This window comes from Larimichthys crocea, chromosome VIII (assembly GCF_000972845.2).
Source record: "Larimichthys crocea isolate SSNF chromosome VIII, L_crocea_2.0, whole genome shotgun sequence".
NCBI classification, from domain to species: Eukaryota; Metazoa; Chordata; class Actinopteri; family Sciaenidae; genus Larimichthys; species Larimichthys crocea.
Window position 1 is genome coordinate 16057488 of NC_040018.1, and position 27802 is coordinate 16085289.

Below are 27802 nucleotides of genomic sequence, written 5' to 3' on the forward strand. Positions count from 1 at the left end.
TGCTGTGTTGTCATGGTAACAATGAGACCCTAAAGCAGAATTTTAACAGGGTGAAGTGTTCAGTTGATATCTGGCGTGCGGCAGGGCGCAATACACCTTTAAAAATGCACTCTGAATAAGTCCGCTGTTACATTATTTGATGTGTTATGTGTTACACAGAAAGATAAGACACCTTTGGCCTACACAATAAAGGCCTTCATAGAAAGTGTATTCATTCAATTATCATAATGATAAAATAAGTTAATTTTTCCCATTTTTCTTGCTGTATGTTGTCAAAAGTTTATATTTTCATCACTGACATTAGAACACTGGTATTCTAATGTCCTGATTTGCAGCATACCATGTGTGTGCACACGCATGGTGAAGTATTAGGGGCAGACATCACTTGCACTTCCATCAGTGCAGAGGAAATCTGACAATCCACCACACAACGGCCTAGAGCTAATGTGGATTCTGGCATGCATAGGTTGGAAAACAGGCTACCTGGTTCAAACAGGTCTGTTAAGATTATAACTCACAAATGTAAAGTGAGACAAGTATTGTAGTGAATTTAGTACTAGTACTACTACTACTCCTACTACTACTACTACTCCTACTACTACTTCTATAATACTAAAAATAAACATTAGCCATGTCTGACAATGATCCTATTTTATTCAATGTTCTGTCTTTCATTTATGTTGTCACCCACTCGTGCTTTAATTTAAAATGACAATCAGGCTCTACAGAAGCTTCATAGTGAGCCTTGCTGTGGAATGCCATTCAATTTCAGATTAGTGCTCTGTGAATCCCTGCAAAATGTGTTTCCCCAGCAACAGGAAGATAACATGACAGGGAAATCATCTTGTGCTATCACTGTAAAAGGATTTTTCTATTCTTTGCTAGCACCAGAAAGGAGTGACAGTGAAATGAAAGGCAGAAAAAAAATGAGCAGGACAATAAGTAGAATAGCCATTTCAGCTTTGAAATTAAACATGCATAACACTGGAGCCAGTTAATGAGACACACCCTCAGGAAGGCTATCTGCAGCCTGGGGCTGCAAACTTCACACAGAAATGCTCTGCCTTACGGACTATGATTGTTTATTTAACTAAATATTCTAAATATGTTCTAATGCTGACTGACATTTCACAGAGTCCTCCTGTTCCAAGTCTTTACAGGTTATAAACTCAGGACATTGATTGTTGCTGTGGTCTATAAATTTGTGGAAAAGAGCCTTGCCTTGCAAGGCTAGCCACCATATTGATTTTCCCTCTGAGGTTTATTAGTTTATGAAATCCTATATTTCCTCTGTCTCTCTGTCCGGGCAGAGGAACTGCCTGCAAAGCCAATACAAATGGGAGCTATACTGTACCTATAATTTCTTCTAAATTAAAAAAAAAAGTCATTTAAAAAAAAATCAGCTTATTCCTTTCTTCCTTTGGTATGTTTTGTTGATGAAGATTATCCCTACCACAGTAAAACATTCTCACAGCCAAATCAAACTAAAGTGTGTAGAATTTGCCAACTCAATCACCGACCATTCTAGCACCTCACAGCTTTTTGCTCTCATGCCTCAATGCCTTCACAAAGCTAAACAAAATGTCGGCTGTCAGAATGAAAGACAACAATAATAATCCACTTTATATAACCAGCCCCCATTCAGCTGAGGTTTTCTCCTGTCATTCAGAATAATTTAAGGGGAGACAAATGATTGTTTAAACTGCTCAACAGAAATTAGAGCTTGTCACATCATGAGATGTCAGATTCATAAGATGCCATACCAATATGGGGCATGGGGCCTGCAGTATGTGTCATGCAACAATTTGAAGGCTACACTTTGTTTATATGTTAAAAATGATTGATGAATGAAAATATTGTTGATATATTGAGCTTAATTAACATGTATATTATCATGGAGATTACTAAAGGGGAAGGGAGCAATTATGTATCATTATTAAGAGCTTAAATTCTTGAACTGCTTCATAGTCATATGAGGTAACAATTGTGTAACCATACTGATAAGTGGACAGCTTCATTCCATAACTTCTCCCATAATCCAAACACATTTCATTTCAATAAATGTAATTATAGTGAACAATTAAATTCATTAAAATATATACTTAAATATAAATAAATATAAAATATAAAGTAGTATAACTTTTGGTACATTATTATGTATTGTCATACAAATAAAAATACTGTTTAGGAGGTTTAGGTGCTTCAGCCTTTTGACCCCAAGATCTTCATTGGGCCAAAATTACTGTATTTTCTTTCTCACTCCATCTTCACTGTATCTGTTTCAGTTTAATATTTCCACTAATCTTCTTACATTGCTCTGAAAAAATATCTGACGCCCGACAACATACTCTGAGCATGTAAGTGGTCAACTTCATTTGGCACAAAAACAGAAACAATGGGCTCACTTTTTATTACTTATCCAAACCAAATTCAAAGTTATGTTTTGTGATTTTTTTGTACATTAAAATGAAAAAAGTAACTGAATGAAATTCAAACACTAGGGTAGATGATGCTTCAGGATGCAGATGTATGGGTTAAAATGCAAAACCCACAATATATTCAAGGAGTCATATGTTGTTGTTGTTTGTCTATTTTTGTTTTGTTTTTTTCTGGACAGCTGTCACAAGTTTGGTGTGACTAATGGTCATATCACAAGGCTGTCACAGAAGTTCCTGCTTCCCAACCAAAAAACATTAGTTCTTCTATTGCAATCCACAGCCAGGGCCTTACAATCATGTCAAAGTCAGGTTGATTTGTAAAGCCCAAAACCATACACAATGTCTCAATGGCTTTTACATGTAATGGTCCTAAAAGGACAAGAAAATAGTCCCTAAAGCCTGATTGTTTTTCTCAGGATAGGATATTCAGAGATGCATAGTCCTTCCTCCTGGGACAGCTATGTGTGCGATGGGAGGTGTAGATAAAATGTCAGATGACATCAACAAGAGATGTGATGTGGGCTCAATATAAACAAGGTGGACAGAATATATGAAACACATCTCATTATAAGGTAATACATCTTTGCTCCATAAAATACAGCCTGTAAAATAACCTTGAACTTAAATTAACACCTTGTTAAAACTGTTTGAACAAAAACTGGATATTACTGCATTGATGTAGGTGTACTTAATAAACTGGCAGCTATAGTGGTATAAGGTTACAAGGCCCCAATGCAAGCTATTATGATTGGCCCTAGCTAATGGATATATCGTGTTATGTTGTCACATGATCAAAAAGAGACTTGACACTGGACAGTATCAGCATTCATATTACCCACCTATAACCATTGCATATCTGTAGATGACAAATAATACCAAGGGGGAAACAAATCTTTATAAAAAAAACATATATACATACATAAGTATATCATTTTGTTATTTTATCAAAACCATGACAGAGAGATGTTTGCCTTTTACACGGCATATATATATAAATAAAATTCTACGAACACACGTGCATGTCTAAGGTGGCAACCTGAATCATGTGCAAGGGCCCGCTCCCCTGCCCAGAACATTGGTGGGCCTGTTCCATCTCCAGACCAGGGATTCCCAAACTTTTCAGCCCTCGACCCCCAAAACAACAGTACCAGTGATTTGCGACCCCCACTATAACCCATATGTCAGATGATTTGTCCTTGTTACATGTTGTAATGTTTAGCACGATGCTAATAGACCATAATATTAATATTGTTGTTGCTGCTAATTTCGTTAATCTGTCGTAATCACATCAGGGGTCAGAAGGGGCAAAGAAAATCGAATCGTTTTTATTTTAAATGTTGCTACTTTTTTATGTTTTGTTACAATTATGGCTAAAATATGCAATTTCTGAAAGTTTTGAAATTTTATTTGATTTCTGAAAATCATCTTGCAACCCCCCCCCTTGCTGCCTTGCGACCCCGCAAGGGGTCCTGACCCCCACTTTAGTAACCAGTGCTCTAGACTATGGGCCATATTGTAATTGCACTACCCTCTAGGCAACAAAGTGTACTGTATTTGCAAATATGCACACACAGGGGGCACGCCAGATATGCCACAGATCTGAACACAGTGTTTTTATCACATATTGGCTATTGATTTTGTAACATAACTTTTTCAAGAATGAGTTTCTTACATCATTTAGGTCTCTCTTGAACCATCTTCCTGTCTGCCTATCTGACACTGGTGTGTATTATATATATACAAAATATATACGAAAATGTAAGAAAGAAAACCAGAGAGAAAAAAACATGCCTTTTTCTTTGATTGTTGATGCACCCCTTTTTCAATGTCTAGCAATAAGACACTGCCCTTGTTTTAGGCAGGTTAACCTACTTGTTTTCATGAGTTCTCAAGCCCAGTGCTTTTGGATTAAGACCAAGAACACAAATATCTGGGTATATGGGGAATTCTTCACAGATGACATTGAAATCGTGTCAGTTATTCTTTTCCAAAAGACTTTTATGTGTTTACACTCCAAAATGCAATGAAACATATTTTAACTGTCAGGGATATTAGATATTAGATTTTCTTTCTTAAATACAAATTAGCTCTCATAAGACTTATTCTTAGAAGTCTTATTGGATCAATCTACTATTAACAGATAATGTTTTTGCTTAATAACAAATCTTTTTCCATTCCTGCTATCGGTCTGAGGAGGCTCTATCCTTCAAGAGAGAGATTCTGAGAGTGTGGATCTTTCTCACTGCTAATCTGATTGATTGGTTGAGTAAAATATGAGAATATTCTGTAAGATATACTTCATATTGTATTATGATAAAAGTTTTAAAAAAATCTGCTTAGACTAAATCCATGTGTGTGTAATTTTTAACCATGACTTTAGGGATGGCAACATCATTCTGATGATCTGTTGGTCAGTCGGTCGGTCAGTTGCCATCACTTTGGTCCACTCTGAAACATCTCATCAATCTTTGGATAGATTTACGTGACATTTTGTACTGACATACATGGTCCCCTGAGGATGAAGCATAATCACTTTGGTGATCCTCTGACTTTTCCTAGAGCGCCACCATTAAGGTTGATTTGTGGTTTTGATTGAATTATCTCAATAATTATTAGATGGATTGCAATGGCATTTGGTTCGGACATTCATGTCTTCCTCAGGATGAACTGTAGTATAGCTCCAGAATGTTCAATCAGGAAGACTATTCTTTTGCATTTAGTCAATATTTCTTTCCATCCCACATTTCACTCGCATGCTCACACTAATTTCCTACCTGTGACTTTACATTAATGTGTTATCATCAGCACGCATCTATCCTGTAGCACAGCAACACACCTCCATTGTTAGCCTCTTGCTGCTGTCTTTTTAAATAGGATTCTTTCTCTATATCTTTAGTATGTTCATGCTGCTGTCCTACACATTATTAGCCATGTAGAAAGTGTTAGCATGCTAATAAACAAAGACACTAACTATGAAACTGACGTTAATATTATGCCTTAACAGCAGCATTACTATTGTCATTGTGAGGCGTTAGCATGCCATATTTACGTAAAAACCTAATGTAAAAACATCTTTAGTTGTCTAGCTGTTTCTCTGTCTCTGTACCTCTTGCAGGTGTATCTATTTATATGTGTTTTAAACAGCCTTAGTGCATAATCAGATATGCTCCATTGACACTGTATGGATGTGCACACAGATGTTCACAGTTTAAAAGGTGATAGGTCAATATCTGTGCCTGAAAGGCACGAGTTTGATCAAGATGCAAAATTAGAAATGACTTTATACATAATAAATCAGAGACTTACAGACTGATGATCCATGTTTGATGAGTTTTGTAGATAGGCCTACTGTAAAACCTCTTATGCATAAATCCATCAGCTATCTAATGCTAATATTAGATTCTTACTGTAACTCATATTGTGATGCATTGAGTGCCTCTATCCCCACATCATGGCCCTAAACCTTCCTTAGTTATTGAAACCATAGAAGCTCAGCAAGAAACAGGCTAAATGAGGAAGAAGTTAGAGTTCAGTTTTAATGTCAGCAGTGTGGCCTGTCCCCAAAATGGATATATATTCATCAGTGTATCCACAGACAGATGAAACTCTGGGATACATAACCTCCAGCCTGCACCACACTAGAGTGGATGAGGCCTTGAGGGGTATCCAGCCAACAGAAATACATCCATTTCTTCTCCACACCAGTTCCTGTTTTAACAGCTCAATCACCACTGTAATAATTCCCCATCCATGTTTCCATTGCCTGTGAACCGAGTAGGCTTCCCCCTCGGTGCTTGTGTTGGCATGGAAACAGAAATGGCGTTGTGATGTGTGCGTATTGAATTTTTCACCCCTGTTCCCAGAGTTCCACAGTGAGGAAAGCCTGATGCCATCCCCTCCCCCCACCTATTACACCACAGAGTAAAGGGGCTGGGCAGATTCTTTCAAGATTTCAGCCAGTAGAGGTAGGACTACATCAAAAACTCACTGCACCCTAACCTCTATGTGTAAAATGAGAGTGCTCTCTCTGAAGAGTAGCAACCTTTGAATCCTCGCCTATTTCTCTCTAGAAGGCCATCACTGTCAAATGATTTTCTTGTTACATTGCCTTTGATTAGACAAATTATTCCATTTAATTCTGCATGAATTACAAAGTGCTGCATATTTCTTTGTAGGGCATTTTTAAGTATATTAACTTGTATACCCAATTACAACACAAAAATTAATAAAATACCCCAATGTAATGATAATCTTGATTCCATTCCTTACACTGCCCCCCTGTGGCCATTACATATATCTATCTAGGGGATGACATTAAAACAAGCAACCTCAAGAATGACCAATTTCATGATGAAAAGCAAAGCTTTCAAGCTATCTGTCACCATCTAGTGGCAGCAAAAGTGTACACCATCAACTGCCTACATCACACTTTTATCCCTGAATAAAAAGACAGACCCAGGTGAAAAGTTGTCACATTTACTTTTATTGTAAAGGTGATATTATTCCAAAATATTAATATGTTAGAGGAACAGAGATAAAGGAAAGGAAGGGAAGAGATCTAGAAAACATCTACACAAGACTTTGGTAAGAATCTTGGGACATATTCTTATCAAAAAATTCCACAGCAAAAAAATAACAAAATCTTCTATGAATGCTCAAAATCATATAGATCTCAATCGTGGTGCATCTACATGTACAACAATATAACTGGGTAAAAAGTCAACTGGGCATTTTGTGTCCTTGAAACAACCAAACAATTGAAGGCATATAAAACACTGGAATGGCTGGGCACCTGTGCTTAAAAGTCTGGAATATACTGTACTACTTAAAGATACCACAAGATATAACAGTTCTTTATCTTATTATTATCAATTTATATTTCATAATTATATTTTCAAGATATATTATACCACAACAAGTTTACAGTAACCTTGCAAAAGAGTCATATGTGTATCAGAGCTAGTCTGAAAGCACAGAAGAATCGGCTTGGTTTAAATCCAGAGTTTTCCAGTGAGATCTTTAAGTTTATCTTCTCTTGACGATTACTGACCTGAGCTCTGGATTTAACCAATACAGATTCAAGCATGTGCCATTTCAGCCCTAAACAGAGTGCATTGGATCATTGTGCGGCACTGTGCCATGCCCTGTCCTGTTCCCAGCCCCATCCCTCCCTCCCTTCCATACCAACCCCAGGTTCCCTACTCCTTCCTAGCAGGGGTGCACATTACAAGCCCTGATCTCCTTCCTGTCCTTGCAGCTAGACAGCTGGGCAGTCTTAAACCTCTGCTTCACTGTCATGAGTCGCTCTTGAATACCTCCGCCGCACAGCTTGGTACATTCTGTCCAACTCGACCACGGTCTCATTTTACAACCTAAAAGATAGAATTCCAAAAAAAAGGGAAGTGATAGACAGTCAGAATAATGTGTGGTGTTGTAGTTCTGAATGTGACAAGTGCAAGGATACCAACCTGGATGCTCGGAGGTGACCTCAGCTCTGCCTTGTTTGCTCCTCCTCTTTTCACGCTGTTCCTTGCGTCGTTTCTTCTCATCACTGTTGGCTTGTCCTCGGTTGCACTTCCTGATCTTACACTTCTTCCTCTGGATGGTTTCAGAACAGGGGTCTCCTCCAAACTGAGGTTCCAGCTTCACTACACGTGTCCGGATTGTATGACCCTTCCCACAGGACTTATTGCACTCTGACCACTCAGTCCACTCTGACATGATACAGTCTATGGCTGAGTAGACAGAAATGGACAGGAACAGGAAGGGGTTTAGAGGAAGTTGTGACAGAGTAAAGCTGAGAGTGAGAGCGGTAACTGTAAGTCATGGATTATATATGAATCTGTGTCTAGGAAATATTGTGCATCTTATCTAAATTATACAGTGACACCACAGAGAATACTTTTCTGGCTTGCCAGAGGGTGTGATTTGTTTTCACATAACCACATGGGTCTGATGTAGCATCCTCACCACTGCTGTAAACTAATAAACACTGACATGAAAAAAAAAACATGCAGTATACATAAACAACTCTAATTCCTAAAACAACAACATGGATTTATACATAAATTACAATCCTTATGGGGGACATGGAACATGAGAAGATGTGTTCCGCCTGAAAGAGAATAAACTTGTCAGGACAAACATTGTTTCTAAATTACCTCAAACACATTTTAATTGATCTTACTGAGGTCTTGTAGTTCTAATTAACTTCAAAATGCTTTTATATAATTTCTTCCTAATGTTAGACTTCTCATGTCTGCATACACCAGCGAGCATTAAAGTTCTGTAAATCTGGCACCAGGAGCATAACAAAATCATGAATATCCATAATTTATACATGTGCATATATGTACAGTATGTGTGTGTGTAGATAGAGGTGTTAATTACTTACGACACTCTGGTAGCATACACTTCTCCACCTGTTCTAACTCTTCTGTACACTCTCCCAGCTCCACAGGGGACTTGAGCATGCGCTGCCGTGTCCTCAAACCTTTCCCGCAAGTCACACTGCAGTCACTCCAGTCAGACCATGGAGTCAGCATGCAGGGGATTGTATCTATACACAACACGAGTCACTCACTAACACATAGTGTTCAGATGTGTATTTCAATATCAAAAACATGCATTTGTTTGCAACTGATCAAATCACTGTTTGAAAGGACATTAAGAATTTTCTGAAAAGGGAACGAAAGAGAAATCAAATTCCCTTCTGTGAGTCTACAGTTAGGCCACAGGCCCCTTTTGCCTGGTTGCATAATAAGGCAATTTTTGTCCAGATTTGAAGTGTAGGAGGTGTTAAGCTAGTTATGGTGCTGAAGATGCTGCTACTCACGACATTCTGGCATCATGCATTTCTCCACTTGCAGCACCTCTGCCTCGCAAATGGAGCCATCTGCAGGAGCCATCTTTACCATGCGCTCTCTCCGCTTCATGCCAAGACCGCAAGTGGCACTGCAGACATCCCATTCACCCCACTCTGTAACCAGGCAACTGCTGGGAGCTAAGGGTAAGAGGGAATTACTGTAATCCTAGAGCGCTACTTACATTAGATCTATAGTATGACTTAAAAGGAAAAGCGAAAAACTCACAGCATTCCTCATTGACCACACAGTCTTCAGTCTCTTCTGTAGGCAGTGTACAGACTGAGCCATCATCAGGAAACTGCTTTACATAGCGCTCACGGGAACGTGAGCCCATCCCACAGGACACACTGCACGGAGACCAGGTGATCCACTCTGACATCATACAGGTAGAAGCGTCTAAAGAGTCAAAGATAGTGTTGTTTATTTCCCTAAATTTCATAATCTTTATTTCCTGTTTAGATGTCAGGTTTTAAATCTGTTTTTGTCTCTGTTTTGTCACAGAGAAACTCAGGTTCAAATAGGCTACATTGCTTATTTTGGATCACTGATACTGCTCAGTGTTAGACACAAACTTCACTTGGGTGTGTTTCAGAGGTAGAGCAGTTCGATCCTTGCCTCACAACCAACATGTTGAAATGTCCTTGGGAAAGACACGAAACTGAAATTGCAAAGTGTGTGTGCCTTGCTCAAGAGCACCCCGGCCATCTTTTTTGAGTAGCAAGGGCGGGGATCGAACCGCCAACCTTGGGGTCATTGATTGGTTATTGACAACTCATTCTTCCACCTAGCCACAGTCACCCAAGATGGGCATTGGAGAACGGTGTATTTCTCAAGACAGCTATGGGCATGACCTTTGCACCCTCCTATGCCAACCTGTTTCAATGAGTGTGGGTAATTTGGAGCTTATCCAGCCCATACGGACAAAAAATGGTTTGGACACTGCATAATAGATTAATCTATCTAATCTAATATTCTTAATGCAATGTGATGAACATGTAGTACTTCAATTTCATAAATATTTGAACAATAAGAACCTTATCTTTGGAATACAGCAAAAAGGACGAGATGTGAAAATCACAAAAGCAGATGATGGGGATTTACATATGAAATACAATTGGATAGTTTCTATCCAAACTGTTATAAACAAGGCTAGAGACATGGCAAACAAGGATACCAAAGAAATACAGTAGAAAATGACTTCAAAGAGCAAAATCTGTAAATAGAAAGCAGCTACTCCAAACCAGAAAGAAATCTTCAAAAATATACTATAAATATCCAGCAATTCGGCGAACAAGCAACTCAGATAAGGAACATTATTAAACACATGGAGCATTCTTCAGAGTGATGCATCTCTCCAACTGCTGTTCACAAAGCTACTAATGTTCTCATTCAGATGGCCCTGAGAGACAAGGTGCTATCTTACCCCTCCCACACAAGCGACCTAGCTACAAAAGTCCTGTGGAACTTTCAAATGTGGTAGGTGCAATCGTTGTGATAATGTTTAGTCAGTGTCCTATCACTTTCAAGATGGGAGCACATCTCACACATATCATGTTGTTTATAGACTGGAGTGCCCTTGTGGTTGTTACTGTGTAGGATGAACAAAAACAGGACTAAAAGACCAAGTAGCAGAACATTAAATTACCATCTGCACAAAGAATGTTTATTATTCTATAGCATCACATAATGTGAAAGCAGGACATGGCCACCATAACATGCTGAAGAGGTTTTAGAAGTTGCTAAAAAAGAACATTAAAGTCATGAGAGATTTTGATTGGACAGTATGTGCTTGTAGTATGTGTATGTACTGTAGATTTAGAGAAAACATTGGGTCCACCTTGATTTATAGCTGCATTATATCAAACCACTTTTTAATTTTTTTACCCCTGTTCTCATCTCTTTGGGTACCACAATGATTCGCACTGTCCTCTCACAGCAAGAAGGCTCTGGGTTCAAACCCGTCAACTCCTGGAAAGTTCATCCCTGTAGGGTTTGCATGTTCTCTCTGGGTGGCTGTTGGTTAATTAATAACTCAAACGTGCCCATAGGTCTTTGTCTCTATGTGTCAGCCCTGTGATGAACTGACGACCTGTCCAGGGTGCACCCCGTCTCTCGCTCAATGTCAGCTGCGATTGGCTCAAGCCCTCGCGACCCTGATAAGGATAAGTCACGTTGAGTGAATGAATAATCTCTACTTTCCTCCTTTTTCCTTGTTATTCTTTTTTTCCTCATTTTTTGATCAATCATACTCCCATTGATTAGTGAAAGACTACACTACTCAGCTACTGCAGATGACCTTTGTTGGTTGCAACACATAGGTCATTTTGAATATACAAACCCTACCTATCTATGTCTTAGATTATTTATGAAGGAGACTTGCATTTTTATTTTTATTTTATGGAGACCGACTTTTAATTTATTTTCTTGTCTGGCTAAGCTTGATAAAGCTGCTCTGTAGTGTTTTCAGTTCTAATAGTAGTACTACTAGTAATATTTCTGTGCAGAAACGCCACATTGACAAGACACTTGAATCTGTATGTCAACATGCACCTTTTAAACATAGAACCACTGGTGTTGTGACACAACAGATTGTGATGGGACTTAAATAATCGACATGTTGGACCCTACCTGTCACTCTGTCACACCATTCTCCTGAATGTCTCTACTGTGAAAAGTCAAATAGAAAATTCATGACTGAAAAGTAATAAAGATTAAAAGGATTGACTCATTTGAATCTCATAATTCTGCAGTGGGACATATTGTCCAGTAGCATTTGAGCTTGGTGGTAAGGTGGAGGTAAAGTGAAGATAAATATTAAGACTGTTATATATCTTTTTTGTTGTATGGGATCTGTGCTCCAGCTCACTGGATTTGAAATGAGACAGTGAATGTGAGGTTAAAATGATTGTTTATATCCACATCCAACGAATCATGTAGGAATTATAGCCCATTGTATACATAGTTTGTTGTTTTGATGTATGCAGGCTTTGCTGAACCAGGACACCAGTGTGCATGTGTTATGGCACCAACAGGCAGAGGAAGGAGTTCTTTTCTCAGCACATTTATTTGGAATAATCTCTGAGGCTGAGTCTATCGGCAATGTCATTTCTGGCTGATTCAAACACTTTCATAACATTTATTTCATTCTCTCTTATTTTACTGTGGCACATTAAATTCAATTTTCCATACCTGTATTTCCCCAATTTAATTAACTGTCATGATGGGGAGTTCTGAACTTTTCTTACCCTGTAAAGCACTTTATAACTGAGTTTTAAAAAGTTCCAAAAAGTTCAGAATATTATTAAAATTAAGGCTTAATATTTCTGCATAACCACCATTCAAGATGTAAAACATGGCACAAATAATCAACCTCCAAAAGCACAATTTGTCCACCATTAAATGCAATGAAGAGCTTCTTCCACTGAGAGGCAAATTCAACCTCTTGAGCAACCTCAATAGACAACCAAGTTTAGTCTGCTCATTACATCATTTAATCATCTATGTTAAATGATTAATATTAAGCATCCACACTTGTCATCTACATGTTGATCAAAGGAAACTTTTATCTGATGGTGCTGCTTGGCGACAGGTCAGAGGATCATCAAAGTTTTTATAAAACTAGACTAAACTGTTGAACAGTGACATAATGACTGACATCTACAAATGATTGTAGGGAGACAAAAAGAAACAATAAGAGAGAGCAAAAAAAACCAAAAACAACCACAACCAGCAGACATCATTTCTTGAGTGAATTTCTCTTAAACTCTCATTAAATATATTTATTGACCTCATGCAATTTAACTAGACTTGCTATAAAATTTAAAAGCCAGCCTCATGCAATTTAACTAGACTTGCTATAAAATTTAAAAGCCAGCCATATAAACAAAGTGCTCTTTTTGCCTCTTCTGCTCTCACTTAATTAATCATGCTGACATGCAAACTTGCCCTCACTTCTTAGAGTGTCAAAACATTAATGACATGCAAACTTGCCCTCACTTCTTAGAGTGTCAAAACATTAATGGAAGCAATAATCGTGAAATTTCAAGAAAAAATAACAAGATACTTTCCTTTCAAAAACAGTAACCTTTATTTTTTGTATAGAGACTCACCCTCATCACTGCATCCGGGCCCCATGCAAGGCTCAAAATCCTGGGTGTGTGGGCAGGGCACACTAAGGTCCAACTGGGCTTTTAGCATCCTCTGCCTCATCCGCTTGCCTTTTTCACAAGTTGCCGAGCTGCAGGCGGACCATGGAGACCAGTTGGAGTAGATACAGGTCTCAGGAGTATCATCTGCACGGTGGTAAAGAGGGTATGGATACTTATAGATAACAGTCTACCACTCCTATTTATACTTTTAATCTTGTGTAAGTGAGAGAATTGGGAGCATGGTCCAGACCTTCTTCTTTTTCTTCCTGGGCAATATCTGCTACAATGTCATCCACATTGTCCGGCACGATGTTGCACTGTTCGCCCTGTGGACACACAGTCACACAGAAGTGTTGTGACATATTCTTTAACTCTGTAAATGCTCTGTTGCTGTTTTTCTATTTTTTTGTTTGGATTTTCTTCTGTGTACTGTGTGGTATCCACACTACACAGGAAGAAGACATACTGTATAATAATGCATTCTACAAGTGTCAACTGAGTATGTGTGCATGTGTGTGTGTGTTGAGCAAGTAAGTGATAAAAAATGGTTTATGGCAAAAGAATAAAGCAATAAATCCTCCAAAATCCCCACAGCTGCCTCTAGATGCCACTGAAGGACTGCTAACATTTCATCCCTCTTTGGTTTGTGGCCAGAGTTCCTAGGAAATGTGTTTTCACCACCCATCAAAGTATAATTAGAAAAAAGGTAATATTTCATGGAGAGTGAATTTTAATACCTGCCATAAATGTTTGAATTTCCTTGCCATTTCCTTGGCAGAAGTCCTTTTATGAGTATGCAGTACTATGCAATTTATTATTCTTGATATGTTAACTTTGACACAGGTGGTGATTGGTCAAAATGTCACCCTCAGTGCCACGAGATGACTTTGACTGAAACTGCACACTTTTCCCTCATTACTTATTAATGCTGCTGTTACTACTACTACTACTACGATCTGATGTTTGATAACATGAATTACATTTAGGAAAGCTTATATTTCATTCTGTTCAATTTGGAAAGCAGCAGACTTGTTGACAAGTGTGAAACATTACTTCCAACCTGTAGATCATAAATACAGGAAGTACATCCAACACTGATCAGAGGCTGTATCCATGGACAGGATTTAACAAATCATAAAGAAAAAAGAAATGGTCTCTCCCCCCTTTTCTCAGTCTCTGATTTTCAGACATTAAGCTACAGCAATACTTCACAACAATGACAGATATTAAATGATGCCAGTTATATTTATGTCAGTATAATTTGGTTGATTTATCAGTCCAGCATGGAGATGGTAGAACTGGAGGATCACCTCAAAATAAAAGTGATCAGATCAACAGAACAGACCAACCAAGGACCTTTTCTTTTTTTTGTTTGCTGTGAGACAAAAGGGCTAATCACTGGATCACTGTACTGCCCGGTGCTCTAATATATTCAAATTAATTTATTTAAGTCTTGTTAGTATATTGTGATGATCATCAATCACAAAGACTGTATAATGGTCTAAATCTAGTAATAATAGTATTATCTGTTAAAATATGCAATTATGATGTAATTGTGCATTATGATCCTTATCCTACAAAAGCTACCAAGTATCAAGTATCTACCAAGAGTTGACTGGTATGAAAAAAGACCTTTCTTGCGATGCGTTCCACCACCACCCTAGCCACAGGAGTGATGGCGCCCCCTTCAGGATCATAGAAAGGGCTCTGTGGATGATCCAGACTGGTCAGGGGACGGATCTTGTCTTGGGGTACAGTGGGCTTGTTGGGAGACTAAAAGGACACAGACAGACAGAAAAAGGAAAAAAAAACAACAACATAAAGCTGTGGATCTTTGGGATTTCAAAAATAACACACTGTCAGGATTTGTTTGAAAAATACATCTGTGCAAGTACAATGAGCACAAAGTCAGTCAAAAGTTACACAAAGGACAAGTCACACAAAGGACAAGTCACAAAGTCGGAAAGCAGCTGTGGAGGAGCGCTGTAGTTTATATGGGAGATGCTCTTATTAGTCAACAGTAAAGGTCTGCCAGCATGGGGTTGATAGAAGCATCACTGCCAGAGGCTGTCTGGAGGCAGAAGACCAGCTCATCCTTCACCCCCCACCGAGGCCACCCAGAAAAAAAAAAGAAAGTGGGAAAAGAGTAAAACAGTTTGTGTTTGTGTGTGTGAGAGGGAGAGAGAGCGAGATAGGGAGAAGGGTGATGAGTGGCCACTAATTAAAAGATGCAGTAAAAGTAATGGCACAAAGGATGGATCTCGTTATTCTGTTACAGGCCTGTGCCTTTAACAATTTTGCAACAGAGAGCCAAAGACCCACCCCAAAACCGGAATAGCCTCTGTTCCTCCGCTTCACTATGTATTTTTGGATAGAGGGTTTCTTTAAACAGGCCAAATCAACCGGGTCAAACTACAATAACTAACTTCCTGTTGTTTTTAGAACGCTTATTCCTTTCACCTCACACAGAGTATTTGTCTTCCTCCACACCTCACAGTTCAAATCCCTGCTGTACACAATTCAAATTCTGCACTTTCAGTTCACAAAAGGTTTTACAGATGTTTTCCTGTGGCATGTTTTGGCTGTTGTTAAAGATTATGGAGCTGTCCAAAAATTAATGCATAGAAGGCAAACTGAAGCTGTGTTTGCTATGAAAAAAAATACAAAACTGAAAATAAGAGAGAGGAAGAAAAAGAAGAGGGAGAGGGAAATTATTCATGAGGCCAACCAAAACAAGCGAGAGAGCACAGTTCAGTGGGTTCATCTGTGCACTACGAGGGATCAGCCAAAGGTTTCACACATGTCATCACCGAGTTTGGTTTTTGAAACATGCACACACACAATCTAGTCAGTTAGTGCTGACTGGAGACACTGAGCAGACAAGCACCTCAGGGTGAGGGCGGGGGTGGGACAAGTTCAAGGCTGTTAAAGGAGAATTGGATGGGTGATGACACTTGAATTGTTGCACACGGGCAGTATGTGAAGAGGTGAGAGCAGGAGTGATTGTGAATGTGAGGAGACGGGCAGATGAAGAGGAAGAGGTTGGTATAATGACAAGGTCAAAATGCGAGTGTGAAGGGAAGAATCAGCTGGTGATGAGGGTGAGGAGGAAGGTTATCCAGGAGGGGTAAAAGGTGGAGAGAATAACAGTTTGCAATAGGGATTGCTATAGGACTGTGGGGTGGTAACCTGAGTTAAGTCAAGTTTTTATTTTAAATGCTGATGACTGGTACATTAAGGAAGTTTCACAAAAGCTACATTTCAATAAATGTGATTAAAACAGTTTGAACTAAAGCACCTACAGGTTTTATAGGCCTCTCTATAGAAGCTAATGCTAGTTTTATAAATAACTATTTTAAAGGGGTATTTGTTTACTTTCTTCACCAAAAATATTGGAAATTAATGACAGTTTACTAATGTTCCACACTAGGAATTATTTTTAAAAGATAGATCAATTATCGTACATGACACAAACACGCAGGTGATACAGAATGAGGAAACATAATGCTTTAATAAATCACATCTTTTAGTAATTAATACCAAAATTGTATTACTGACCTCGTATGTAACCCCACTGTCAGTGCCTGCATCCCAAGGGATCAGGTCCTGGACCACCCTCTGGACCCAACCACACTCCTTGGTACATAAGTCTTCAGCAGACAGACCCACATTCCAGTCTGGACTCGGCCCCAACATGGTCAGGAAAGACATAATGTGACGGGTCCGGTCTACTGAGAATTCAGCTGATGGGGCAGCCCGCCTAAGAAAGAGAGGGAGAATGAATGAAAGCAGTTTGTGAATGTGAGTAAGGGAGGGAAAGAGAGATGTTAGCTGCAACCCAACTGACAAAGACAAACCTCCGAAGGATGTGGCACCAAAGGTGTGTCTTTCAGAAGACCTGAGGCTGAGCTGCAGCTGCTCCACCTCAAAAGAGATGTTCAGCTCAAAAAAAAAAAAGCAAACCCAGTGCTGCATTAAGTTGGTCCTTGAGATCTTGTAAAGTGGTACATTTCCAATTGTAAATACAAGAAGAAAACAAGTGCAAGATACAAGTTATGACATTTTACTCACAACAAATGCTAAAAACATTCTTTTTTTTTTTTTTTTTGGCCCGGATCCCAATCCAAGTCACAGGAAAGATAAATATATATTTAGCTGATTAAATATGTACCTGTATTTAATCACAAGTGTAGCTTATACAGACTATGGCACACCTCCTTTTTCACAAGCAACTTGGTCCAAATACTGCAGGTTCTCATCTAAAGTTCATGAGATTAAATTATTGAAATGAAATGGTTGAATGTAGCTCATGGAATTCCTGAAACATATTTGTTAATGTCGCCGCTTAAAGAATCCATGTACAGCATTTTATGTCATAAGTCACCACCCCAAATCATTTTTCACGTTCACACACATATTTTCAGTTGCATACTTGCATACAGTAAAATAAATTATCCACATTTGATCAAGTTTATTTTGGCCAAAATGATTCATTTCAATATTCCCAGGTCATCCTGATATCAATCCTTAGGATTCACTTGGGACATTTCACACCCCTACGTGCCAACAGTACATAAGACTGATAACTTTGCTGTCATTCAACAGCGACATGGTGCTTAGACAGTGCACCATGGTCAATAATTCAAGTAAGATTTTGTTTTTAAACCGTGTTTGATAATAACAACAGAAAGAAGAAAAGTAACACTGTGAAATTGATACTGAACTAGAGAAAAAGTTGAAAGAGGGAAAGAGGGAAACTCCAACAGAGTAAGGAAAGTGCTTGCAGTGCCTACAAATCATGGCTGTCAAGTATTTATTTCACATATTCTACACTCACATTGCCATCCATCTCCACACCACATTTGCACCGTTCCAGCACAGGAGACACAAACACACACACACACACACACACACACACACACACACACACCAGGTCATCTGTCTTGATGGCCAGATTGACAGCTTTTTTCCCCGGCCAATACAAGATTAATTAGAAATAGGAGGATTCCTGCTGAAACATAGACAATTAACCAGTGATACCTGTCACCATAACCATGTAAATCCATTTAACTTTAGCCAACTCAGCCCTGCCCTTGCACACTCTGCTAACGATGGCCTCTGAAGAGGGGAAGTAGTACTTATCCCCTGGTATCACACAGTTTGATTCGACACTCCTGGGCCTCTGCTTAGTGGGTGCTGCAAGTCTGAGGTTTGTCCTGACAGCTGGGCTCTACACATGAGAAAGTGATTGATCATCCTATATAACCTCAGTGAAATGCTTTTGTTATTCCAAAATATTTCTGGTTTTAGAGAGGTGTTGATATGAGTGTTATTGCCATGGGCCATGCTATTGCTACACAGATATTTTCAGCTGATGATGATTCCCCTTCACACTAATTCTCTTACATTTGACTGTTGCACAAATTACTTGTGTGGGTGAGAAATCAGTGTTTTCTGATTATTTCTATCTAGTTTATGCAAGACAAACTGAAACTGAAACATTGCCTCCAAAAAAAAAAAAAATAGACTGTTTTAATAAATTCATCCTCTGCAATATCAATAATGCAATAAAATTCATGGCCCAAAAATACAATATCTGAAATTTGATTTGATTGCATCTTGGTGTTGCCTTTCCAGCTAATCTTAGCTAATTATTGTTCTCCAGACAGATTTGATAAAGCTGTCTGATTATCAATATATTATTGCACCGCTAGAGAACCGCAATATTATGTTTCATATGCCTCTAGTATGCAAAAATACTTAGGTTAACCCATACGTAAGTGGGGCAAGGCTTGCTACTGTTACATCACATTATGCACACACATAAACCATTGCTATCAACCCCAAAAAGTAGTTCTGAGAGTGACAGAAATAAATAAGGCACCTCATTAACAGCTGTATTTTTGTCTTTAATGCTCCGTATTTCGCACAGCTGACAGCCAGCTTCTTTTTTTTCAACTGCTAATCAGCTTTAACCCGAAGAACACCAAAGTAGTCCTCTGGTTATTATGAGGACGCCTGACAAGAGAGAGTAGGAGTAACAACACGGAGCCAGCTGAGTGTCATCGAGGTACTGCAGCTGTCATGGATAAAACCATTTTAAGTGGAAGTGAAGTGGAAAAAGTGGTATAGGAGGTGGACTAACGAAGAGAAATTTAGTGAGGTAGAGAGTAGTAGTAGAGAGTTGGAGGATACAGTGCAACAAAGAGAGTCAGAGATAGCTTTTCATCCATTTTTTTTTTATATAAGACCTTGAGAATGATCTGTTCTATCAAGGTCTATGAGAAATACACTGCCTTTTGTGAGTGATAGTGTGTTTGAGTGAGTTTTATTGAGAAATAATGTCTTTCATGGGAACTAGTTTGTTTGAAATTTGGTTTGTCCTGTACTAGAATGAGCTGAACAGTCCCTTCTGCCGAAGTCTTTCAGTCAAGGAAAAATGTTCTTTAACAAACAGTCTTTAAATGTGAGATGGCATAATAGACAATGTTGAAAATAATAGTTAGGTAAACTCCAATTAGTGGCTTTGCCTCAAATGGCTACAACCACACAAGTGTTTTACTGATGCAGGTGATTTTTATACCTAAAATATTATATATTACTGCTTGGTGCGATTCTATGATGTCTTTTTATATTCCTGTTTCCTTTTCAAATGTGCCTGTAACGTGTCCTTGAGTGCTTTAAAAGGCACCTATGAATAAGATGAAGTGTTATTGTTATTACTATTAAATGTCATGTTCTGAATAAAATTTCAGCAAATGCAACTCTGCTACAGTCTAACTTAAACAGTACATCGACTTTCTCTTTTTTACTGGACGCAGAAATAAATCAGCTTCAGCCTCTGTGTCATCTCTTAAAGTATGGAACAATTTAAGCAGCTATTAATACACACCATACTTTTTGTCCAAATGATTACAACTTGAGGCTGGGAGACCGCACTGTCCTGACTTTGAAGGATGTTTCTCTAATATATCATATTTTCATGCATGTTTTTTCTACTTTTTCAGTGCAAGGCCATTTCCTCCTTACTTGTATAAAATAAATATTTTCATTGAAATCTATCAAATCTTTTTATATTTGTTTCCAAGCTACCATTTGATGTATTATTACAGGACAATAGTTCCACTAGGTCTGAAAAGACACATTTTAGAGCCAGTGCTTTCTTTGGCTTTGACTGTAGACATCCGAAACTTATGTCTCGAATTGGAATGGGTCACTCAGATACATCTGTGTGGCAGTTTCTTTCACACTTGAGAATTATGGAGGTGTACATGTCATGACCGATAGTTACCCATAACACCCTTCTCTGTGCAGATCTGCAGAAGTTTTTGGAAAAACATAATTCCAGCCTCACTTGTTTCCACCACAGTCAACAGTGCTATTTTGAGTTTATTAGAAGATTGACAAGAAAAGTAACTCCCTCAGACACCTATGTGGACAGAAAGTCATGATGAATTGACATTTATTGGCTGCCTCACCCATTTTTGAACCACTGACTTTTAAGACCACAGACTGTGATTGATTTGCATGGGCTTTCAATTTTATCTGTATCTCTGCTCCTAGTCATTTCTTTATACACTGACTGGAGAATTACATGGTAGTGAAAAGACTACCAAGTTATACAGCTGGTCTGGTATATGTAAGTACTGTGGGACAGGCTCACTTAGCAACAGAGTGGGTGATGGTTATAGTTTTAACAGGCAACAAAGACTGCTTAAGTTTGGGGAACCACATAATTAGCTGTGAATGATTCCTTGAAATTAAGAGTACTAAATTACCGTATTTATTTAATCTTTTTTATCTTTATTTTTTATTGTTTAATTATGAACATAAATTCTTTTGATGTGCTTTTTTTTTCAATTAAGCTTTAGCCCAGTGACCCTGAAACTATTGACAGATGGTCAAGTCACCTCTCAAGGATTTGCCTAGTACATTATTTGCTAGAAAAGAAATTCCTTCAGTAGTCAGGTTTATCTCTTTTTTCCTATTATGTACTGGGTCTCAGGAGAGCCACTGCTTTAGACATGCTGCTGTAATATGTGTGATAATAGCTGTCACTTCTTCGGCCTCATTCTTTTCTCATCTCCCACCTCTACTCTCTTTCTACATCTCTTCTGCTTTGCACTTTGTTCCACCAATCATTTTGCTCTTATAGTAAAATGGAATTGAAATCTTGGTGCAAAAGGAGCCACTTTGCATTTTGCAGTACACATACCGGTTCTTAACCACATAGTTAACCTAAAAAAAAAAGTGTATTTAAACCCCAGTCTTTTCAGAAGCTTAATTTAACCACTTCCCCATTATTTATAGTTGTTGTTTTCCCGTCTCACTCCATTTCTTTCTCCTCCTGTCTCCCATCTTCACATTGTCAAAGCAAGGAATGTTGGAAGCTTTGATTGGCAATCACCCTCTTTTGTGTTAAGTAATAGCATCGTCTCCCCTCTTTATACAGATATACTGTAAAAACATGCTGACATAAATATGCATGTATGCTTTTTTTTCATGCAGCTCAAAGGTACAGGTAATGAACTCTCTAAAGACTCTAAAGACCTAACAAAGTACATCTTCCAGTTGGTTAAGTAAAATGTAGATTGAACTATTTCCATGTTGAGGACACTTCCATATAGACATCAAAATGCTCTTCCCTTTTTTTTTGCTCCTAGCCAACATAATTGATCACACTACTCCATGTGCTGTACGCAATCACTGTGTGAAACAATTCATTGGTTGCCTCTACAGCAGAGTAACACAACTAATTAGTCCTTGTGGATATCATTGCCTCTATTCCTGGCTGTGTTCTTTCCTTTGGAGACTAAACGCACGGCCCGCACTGAGGCCCTGTGGTTGAGGCAACAACGTTGCACAGGTCTTTACCAGTGAAGTTCTTCTGGGCTAGCTGAGCCAACATGCTTCTTGTTTTTCTCATGAATAAGAGATTAAATGGCTCTTATGATTTTACAAGCAAATGAGCATGCACACTGTGCATGGCAGTTTCAGGCCACTGCTGAGCTGGGTTTTTACCCATCAGCAACCTCTGGGTCTAACTTTGGATACTAACTTCTTACTATATGTTCTGACACATTAAGCCTTAGGAAAACCTCAGGACCTAATATTTGTGAATTAACTCCTATTAAATGGCAGAAAATGTTTTGGCCTATTTATTACAAATTGTAGATGCAAACTTTGCGTTCCCAATTGCTTTGAGATAATCCATCACAGTGGGTATATTTACTAAGGAACCTGCTGAAGATTTTCTGCGTCCTATGTTTAAAAAGTGCATCTTGCCTCAAATAAGTGATCTCAAATTCAAAATGTGTCTAACACAACTGTTAAATTCAAATAACTGCTTTTATACCACATACCCATCATAGACATACAGAGATGCTCAAGAATGATTAAAGTTCAGGCTATTAATTAGTATTAAGTACTAAAGACTTCAGCATTAAGTAAAGCTAGGAGAGGCTGTTGTAGTCCCATATTCCATGGTAAATTGACTGTACTTATGTAGCTGAGCCTTTCTTGTCTTCTGACCACTCACACTGGCTGCCATGCACTGCCAAATGCTCATCAGTTTGAGGAGTTAACCATTCATACATTCACACACTGATGGCGTAGCCTTCGGGAGCAATTTGGGGTTCAGTATCTTGCCCAAGGACACTTCGACATGCATCGAACCGCTGATCATCTGATTAGTGGACGACTCGCTCTACCTCCAAGCTACAGTGCCCCATATATTACAGGTCCACTGTGAATCATCAATCATTTTAACAGCTCTATGCGCTATGTAGCACTCTGGATCAGTCTCATATGGATTTATGGTGTCTGGTACTGGAAGCCAATGGCATGAGTAGATAGTAGTATTAGTAATGTTGTTATTAGTAATAGTTTAGTAAAGGTAACTCAATATCTCTGAAAACAGCACCAGATTTGTAATAGTCTTTAGTAGGGTGATCAGGTCTCTGGTCTCTGTGGTCTTGGAAATCATGTCAGAGACATAAGACTACCATGATTTTTAGGTTTAATAAGTTCAATGAGTACACGGGGAGGCCTTGGAATCTGTGATGTATAACTTTATTAAGTCTATAGCAAGTTTCCAGTGGTTGACTTTATACTGTAATGAAATTATTGAAGACTAGTGTGTGCGTGGAAACATTTTATTCTAGTAAAAAAATAATGTAGATGATCTACAATTTATCCTAAAACCTGCAGCACAGTCAGGAGCAGATGTCCGGGGAGTATTATGATAATCAGGATATATTACTTACACATTAAGTGGTTGCCAGGCTGGCCACTGTGCTTTCATTTTGATGACTGTCAGGACGTCATCACCCTGCAGAAGAGATACAGAGAAAAAGACACAAACAACTCAGTCTTCCAACACTTCAGTCTTGAACAATTGTGCTTCACAGGATAATGATTAAAAGGGATCAATGAAAGACTCCACTTCAATCCTTTAATCTATAAAATCATTGTGGTGAGTGGATACAGAAGGCCCAGAAGGTTAAAGAGAAGCTGTGCTCTCAGACAATGAGAGAAGACTAACACAACCCTCACATAAGTGTAGACACGGGTTCACACAAGCAGCAGACACGGGTTGGGAATAAAAGGAAATGCATTTAGTTTCTGTTCCAATACTAATACCTATTCTGCCAAATGATGGAAAATTAACTTAACAAGAACAAGATGAATGATTAATATTCCAGAGAGCACATACAACCAACTATTTCTGTATGCAAACATTTTCTGGGGAACAAAGAGAAGTGGCCTTAGTTACAAGGCTGCATAAGTCTTTCACAAACACTAAAGCATACCATGAAAGCTTGATTGTGCATCACATGGATGCCACTGATGTCACTCAGTTAAGAAGAAAAATAACTCGGTTGACAGATCAATGCCGTTGGCATCCTTGCATGCAATGTTCACTCTGCATGTTTAATCAAAGGAGTGCCTTTTTGTAAAGTATTTCCATGAAGATACAACAGATAATTCTAATTTTTCTTTATACTGTGGCTGGAATGGAGATTTTATGCTGCATATTACATATATAATGCTCTAAGAATTCAGTTCTGAGATTACACTTCTGCTTTTTGGATTGGGTTCTGCTTTCGTTCATCAGCCTCAACATGCATTTTTTAAAGTGAGATGGTGGTTTAATACAAAGACAAAGACAAAAAATGTTGAAATGAGAAGACGTTTTTTTTAAAAGGTAGAGAGGGACACCCCTGCTCTGCCAGGAATGGGTAGTGCGTTCCACCAATGGAACGGGAACAACAGATGAGAAAAGTTTGGATTGCTCTGCACGAACGGGTGGCAGAGCCAGGTGTCATTGGAGGAACGCAACAGTTGTGAAGTAACATATGCCAATGAAAGGGCATTCAAGTAGGTGGGTGCAGTACAGGAGACTGTAGGCAAGCACTAGCAATTTTAATGTAATGCAGGCTGCTACGGGTGGAGCTCAGTAAGCAGTGGGGTAATGTATCCCTTTGGGTTGAATAGAAACCATAATAAGCAACAAACTAATCTTATTTTGCTATAGATAATGATGGGCTGTGCCTCTGCTAAGGATTCAAATATTATATACACATAGTAAACATTTCTTTTTAGTGAGTGACTTGCAAACTTGAATTGACACGTGTCAAGGTGCTACTTTTGGTTACAGGTTCTCAGGTGACTTTAAATCGTGAAATATGTTTATTTTGTTTTCACAAGAATGCATGTTTTTCTTTATTTTTTTGAAACACAGGCAGTCGGTCAGTTTATATTATAAGAACTGTAACAGTCATGTAGCTTCTGAAGGGAAATATACAGAAAGAGAAAAGGATTGCTTATTCAGTTTTTACCATACCATCTGTCTCTTAAATGTGATCCAGGAGAGAGGTTTTCAACATCCAATTTCCCTGGCTGAAGGTGGAAAAAAGGAGCTTGGAAATATGGGTTTAATGAGGAACAGAGCTAGCGAATATTGCTGTGAGACCTTCAAAGAAACAGTTATCTCACAACCGGCAGCGTCCAAGACAGTGACAAGGATCACTAGTGAGCGAGACAAAAAAAGATATTCGCCCACAATTTAGTCTTTTGGTGGCCATTTGCAGAATAAATTGAACTGTCAAGATGCAACTCATAACTGCAGAAAAGGACACATTTCATTTTCTGCACCTGCAATCCCAGAAACAACAGAACAGTTTTCTTTTTCCTTTATCTCTCTATATTACCCTTCATAATTTCAAAATAACTGTACCTAAATGGTCATATGGGTTTTTGAATCAGCCTTTGCATGATTCTGTTTGAAGTCTTGAAAATAAGAAAAATGTGTATCTGTGCAAGCATAATATACCAAGGTAAAGAAATATGTACCTGTCTGAAAGGAATATTTGTGTCTTTTTAGAAAAGGACAGTCTGGACTCTAGTCCTTCCCAACAGTCTCAATAAGTCATGCTAGTTAGAGTAATGCTTTTAACAAGAGTCAGAAGAGCTGATCTGGCTGGATGTAATTGATGCCAGCTTCACAAGTTATCACCATGCACACCTCTGGTCATGAAAATACTACAAGAGCACTGCAAAATATAACCTACAAGCTAGTCACCAAGTAAAAATCTATCTATCTATCATGCTTATTAGCAGCTACATCACTCAGCCTCTAAACAGTTGTCAAATACACATAGCCCTAAGGCATTTCACACAACAATACTGATATTTGCACTTCATTGTTGACTGTTATATGTAGAAGTAAACCACAGAATGAAATGCAGACTTATTACATATCAACCCTCCGCTAACATCTTCACTCCAGCATCAACCACACGACACAACAATGCTGTAACATCCCTTGATAAATAATTTGAGTCAGCTCAGAGTCTCTTTACAGTTTAATCATTTTAGAAAAGTTATATCAACAGATTGATCATCTGGATTATTGGATGCCATTCTATTGGGCTAAAGGTCCCCTACATGTGTATAAAATAGGATACAGTGTAGAAGCTAACTGTTGGCTCTTTCCCTTCAGTCATAATTGAGTCTTCTGTCAAATGAAGAAAAGTCTCTCTGGGATCAATATAGAGGATGTGATCCAATATTTCCCATCATTACTTACTAATTACCAGAAACCCGTCACTTAGGAACTCCCTAGATATTTTGATGGAATGGATAAGTTTCATAATTAATTTGACTTGTCAGTATGATGTCCACATGCTAGACTGTTGCCAAAGGCTCATATGCCCCTCGCTACAGTGGTATCGATTTTTTATTTCCATATAATTGACAGTCAGTGGTGAAGATGGATTTGCAGCATTAATAATGCAATGCTTTATAACGTTAATGCTAAAATGTACTGTTTTGATACACTAAGTTTATATTCACTAAGTTTGTGTTTCAAGGGCAATTTGGATTTGGATTTAACTTTTAGTTTTTTGCACTCTTAGTCATTAAAATATGATGCAAATCAAGATACTTACACAAGCAAATAGCCTCCATCAACAAAAGCACAGCTTCAGCTAGAATATCAATCTACCAAGTCAGGGACCCTTACACCTAATGGACTGTTTTTGACACAGAGATGAATTGCTCTGTATTCACAATAAATCTGCAGACATCCCTCCATCTTAGATTTGTTTTTGTAGAAAACAGCTACAGTCTTTACAGTGTTATTTACTCCATTTTCAAAGAATTACACGTTTTATATTAAAATATTTGAATATTTTATAACAAAACAGCATCATGATTTTGTTATATCTGTACAAATCTTTGCTAGAATCTGGGCTCTTCTTGACTACAGTCTACATGTTCAACTTGCATAAAGATTTCAATCTGTGTTTTTGTTAGTAATAGTAGAAAAGTAAGCTGCAGATTTTGTAGTGCAGTATACTGTATGTAATTATTTATAATATTTGTTGTTGATCTTTCATGAAAGTAAATTTTTCCTCTTATGGAATCAAGAAATACCAAAGCAATCTTTGACTGTATCCATCCATTAGAGACAAATATCAACGTACAGTGCCATAAATAAACTCACTCTTACTGCTTCACACAACTTTGCTGTTAAGTTTAATGACTGGTAGCACAAAGATTTACGGCTTCATGACAAAATGTAGCACAGATCATTACATGCATCCGTTCATTCAGTTAAACCATTAGTATGCCAGACTAAAATTACACATTATGTTGACTCACTTCACTGACAGCCAGATCAAAAAAAAGAAAAAAGAAAAAAACTTGCTGCCTGCTTTTTAAGTAACAAAGAGCACCCCAGAATGGCATACAGACACATTAGAAAAATCTTTGCAAAATTACCATTGCGGCATGCTTCTGAGATCATTTAATTATTCATTTAAAAATGACCACACGCCATCTGTGA

At 38.3% G+C, this 27802-nt stretch overlaps 1 protein-coding gene across 1 annotated transcript in view; it reads right to left on the reverse strand.

Annotated features, from left to right (window-relative positions):
* Positions 1–6937: 6937 nt before the first annotated feature.
* spon1a (spondin 1a) overlaps positions 6938–27802 on the reverse strand; it is a 61051-nt gene continuing 40186 nt past the window's right edge. The window contains exons 7-16 of the mRNA XM_027280999.1: positions 23718–23782; positions 17011–17212; positions 15085–15225; positions 13703–13778; positions 13414–13596; positions 9530–9700; positions 9274–9441; positions 8833–8997; positions 7907–8173; positions 6938–7810 (exon numbers count right to left, since the gene is read on the reverse strand). Coding sequence (XP_027136800.1) covers positions 7647–7810; positions 7907–8173; positions 8833–8997; positions 9274–9441; positions 9530–9700; positions 13414–13596; positions 13703–13778; positions 15085–15225; positions 17011–17212; positions 23718–23782 — 1602 coding nt within the window. The 3' untranslated portion in view covers positions 6938–7646. The remainder of the gene's footprint in view (positions 7811–7906; positions 8174–8832; positions 8998–9273; positions 9442–9529; positions 9701–13413; positions 13597–13702; positions 13779–15084; positions 15226–17010; positions 17213–23717; positions 23783–27802) is intronic.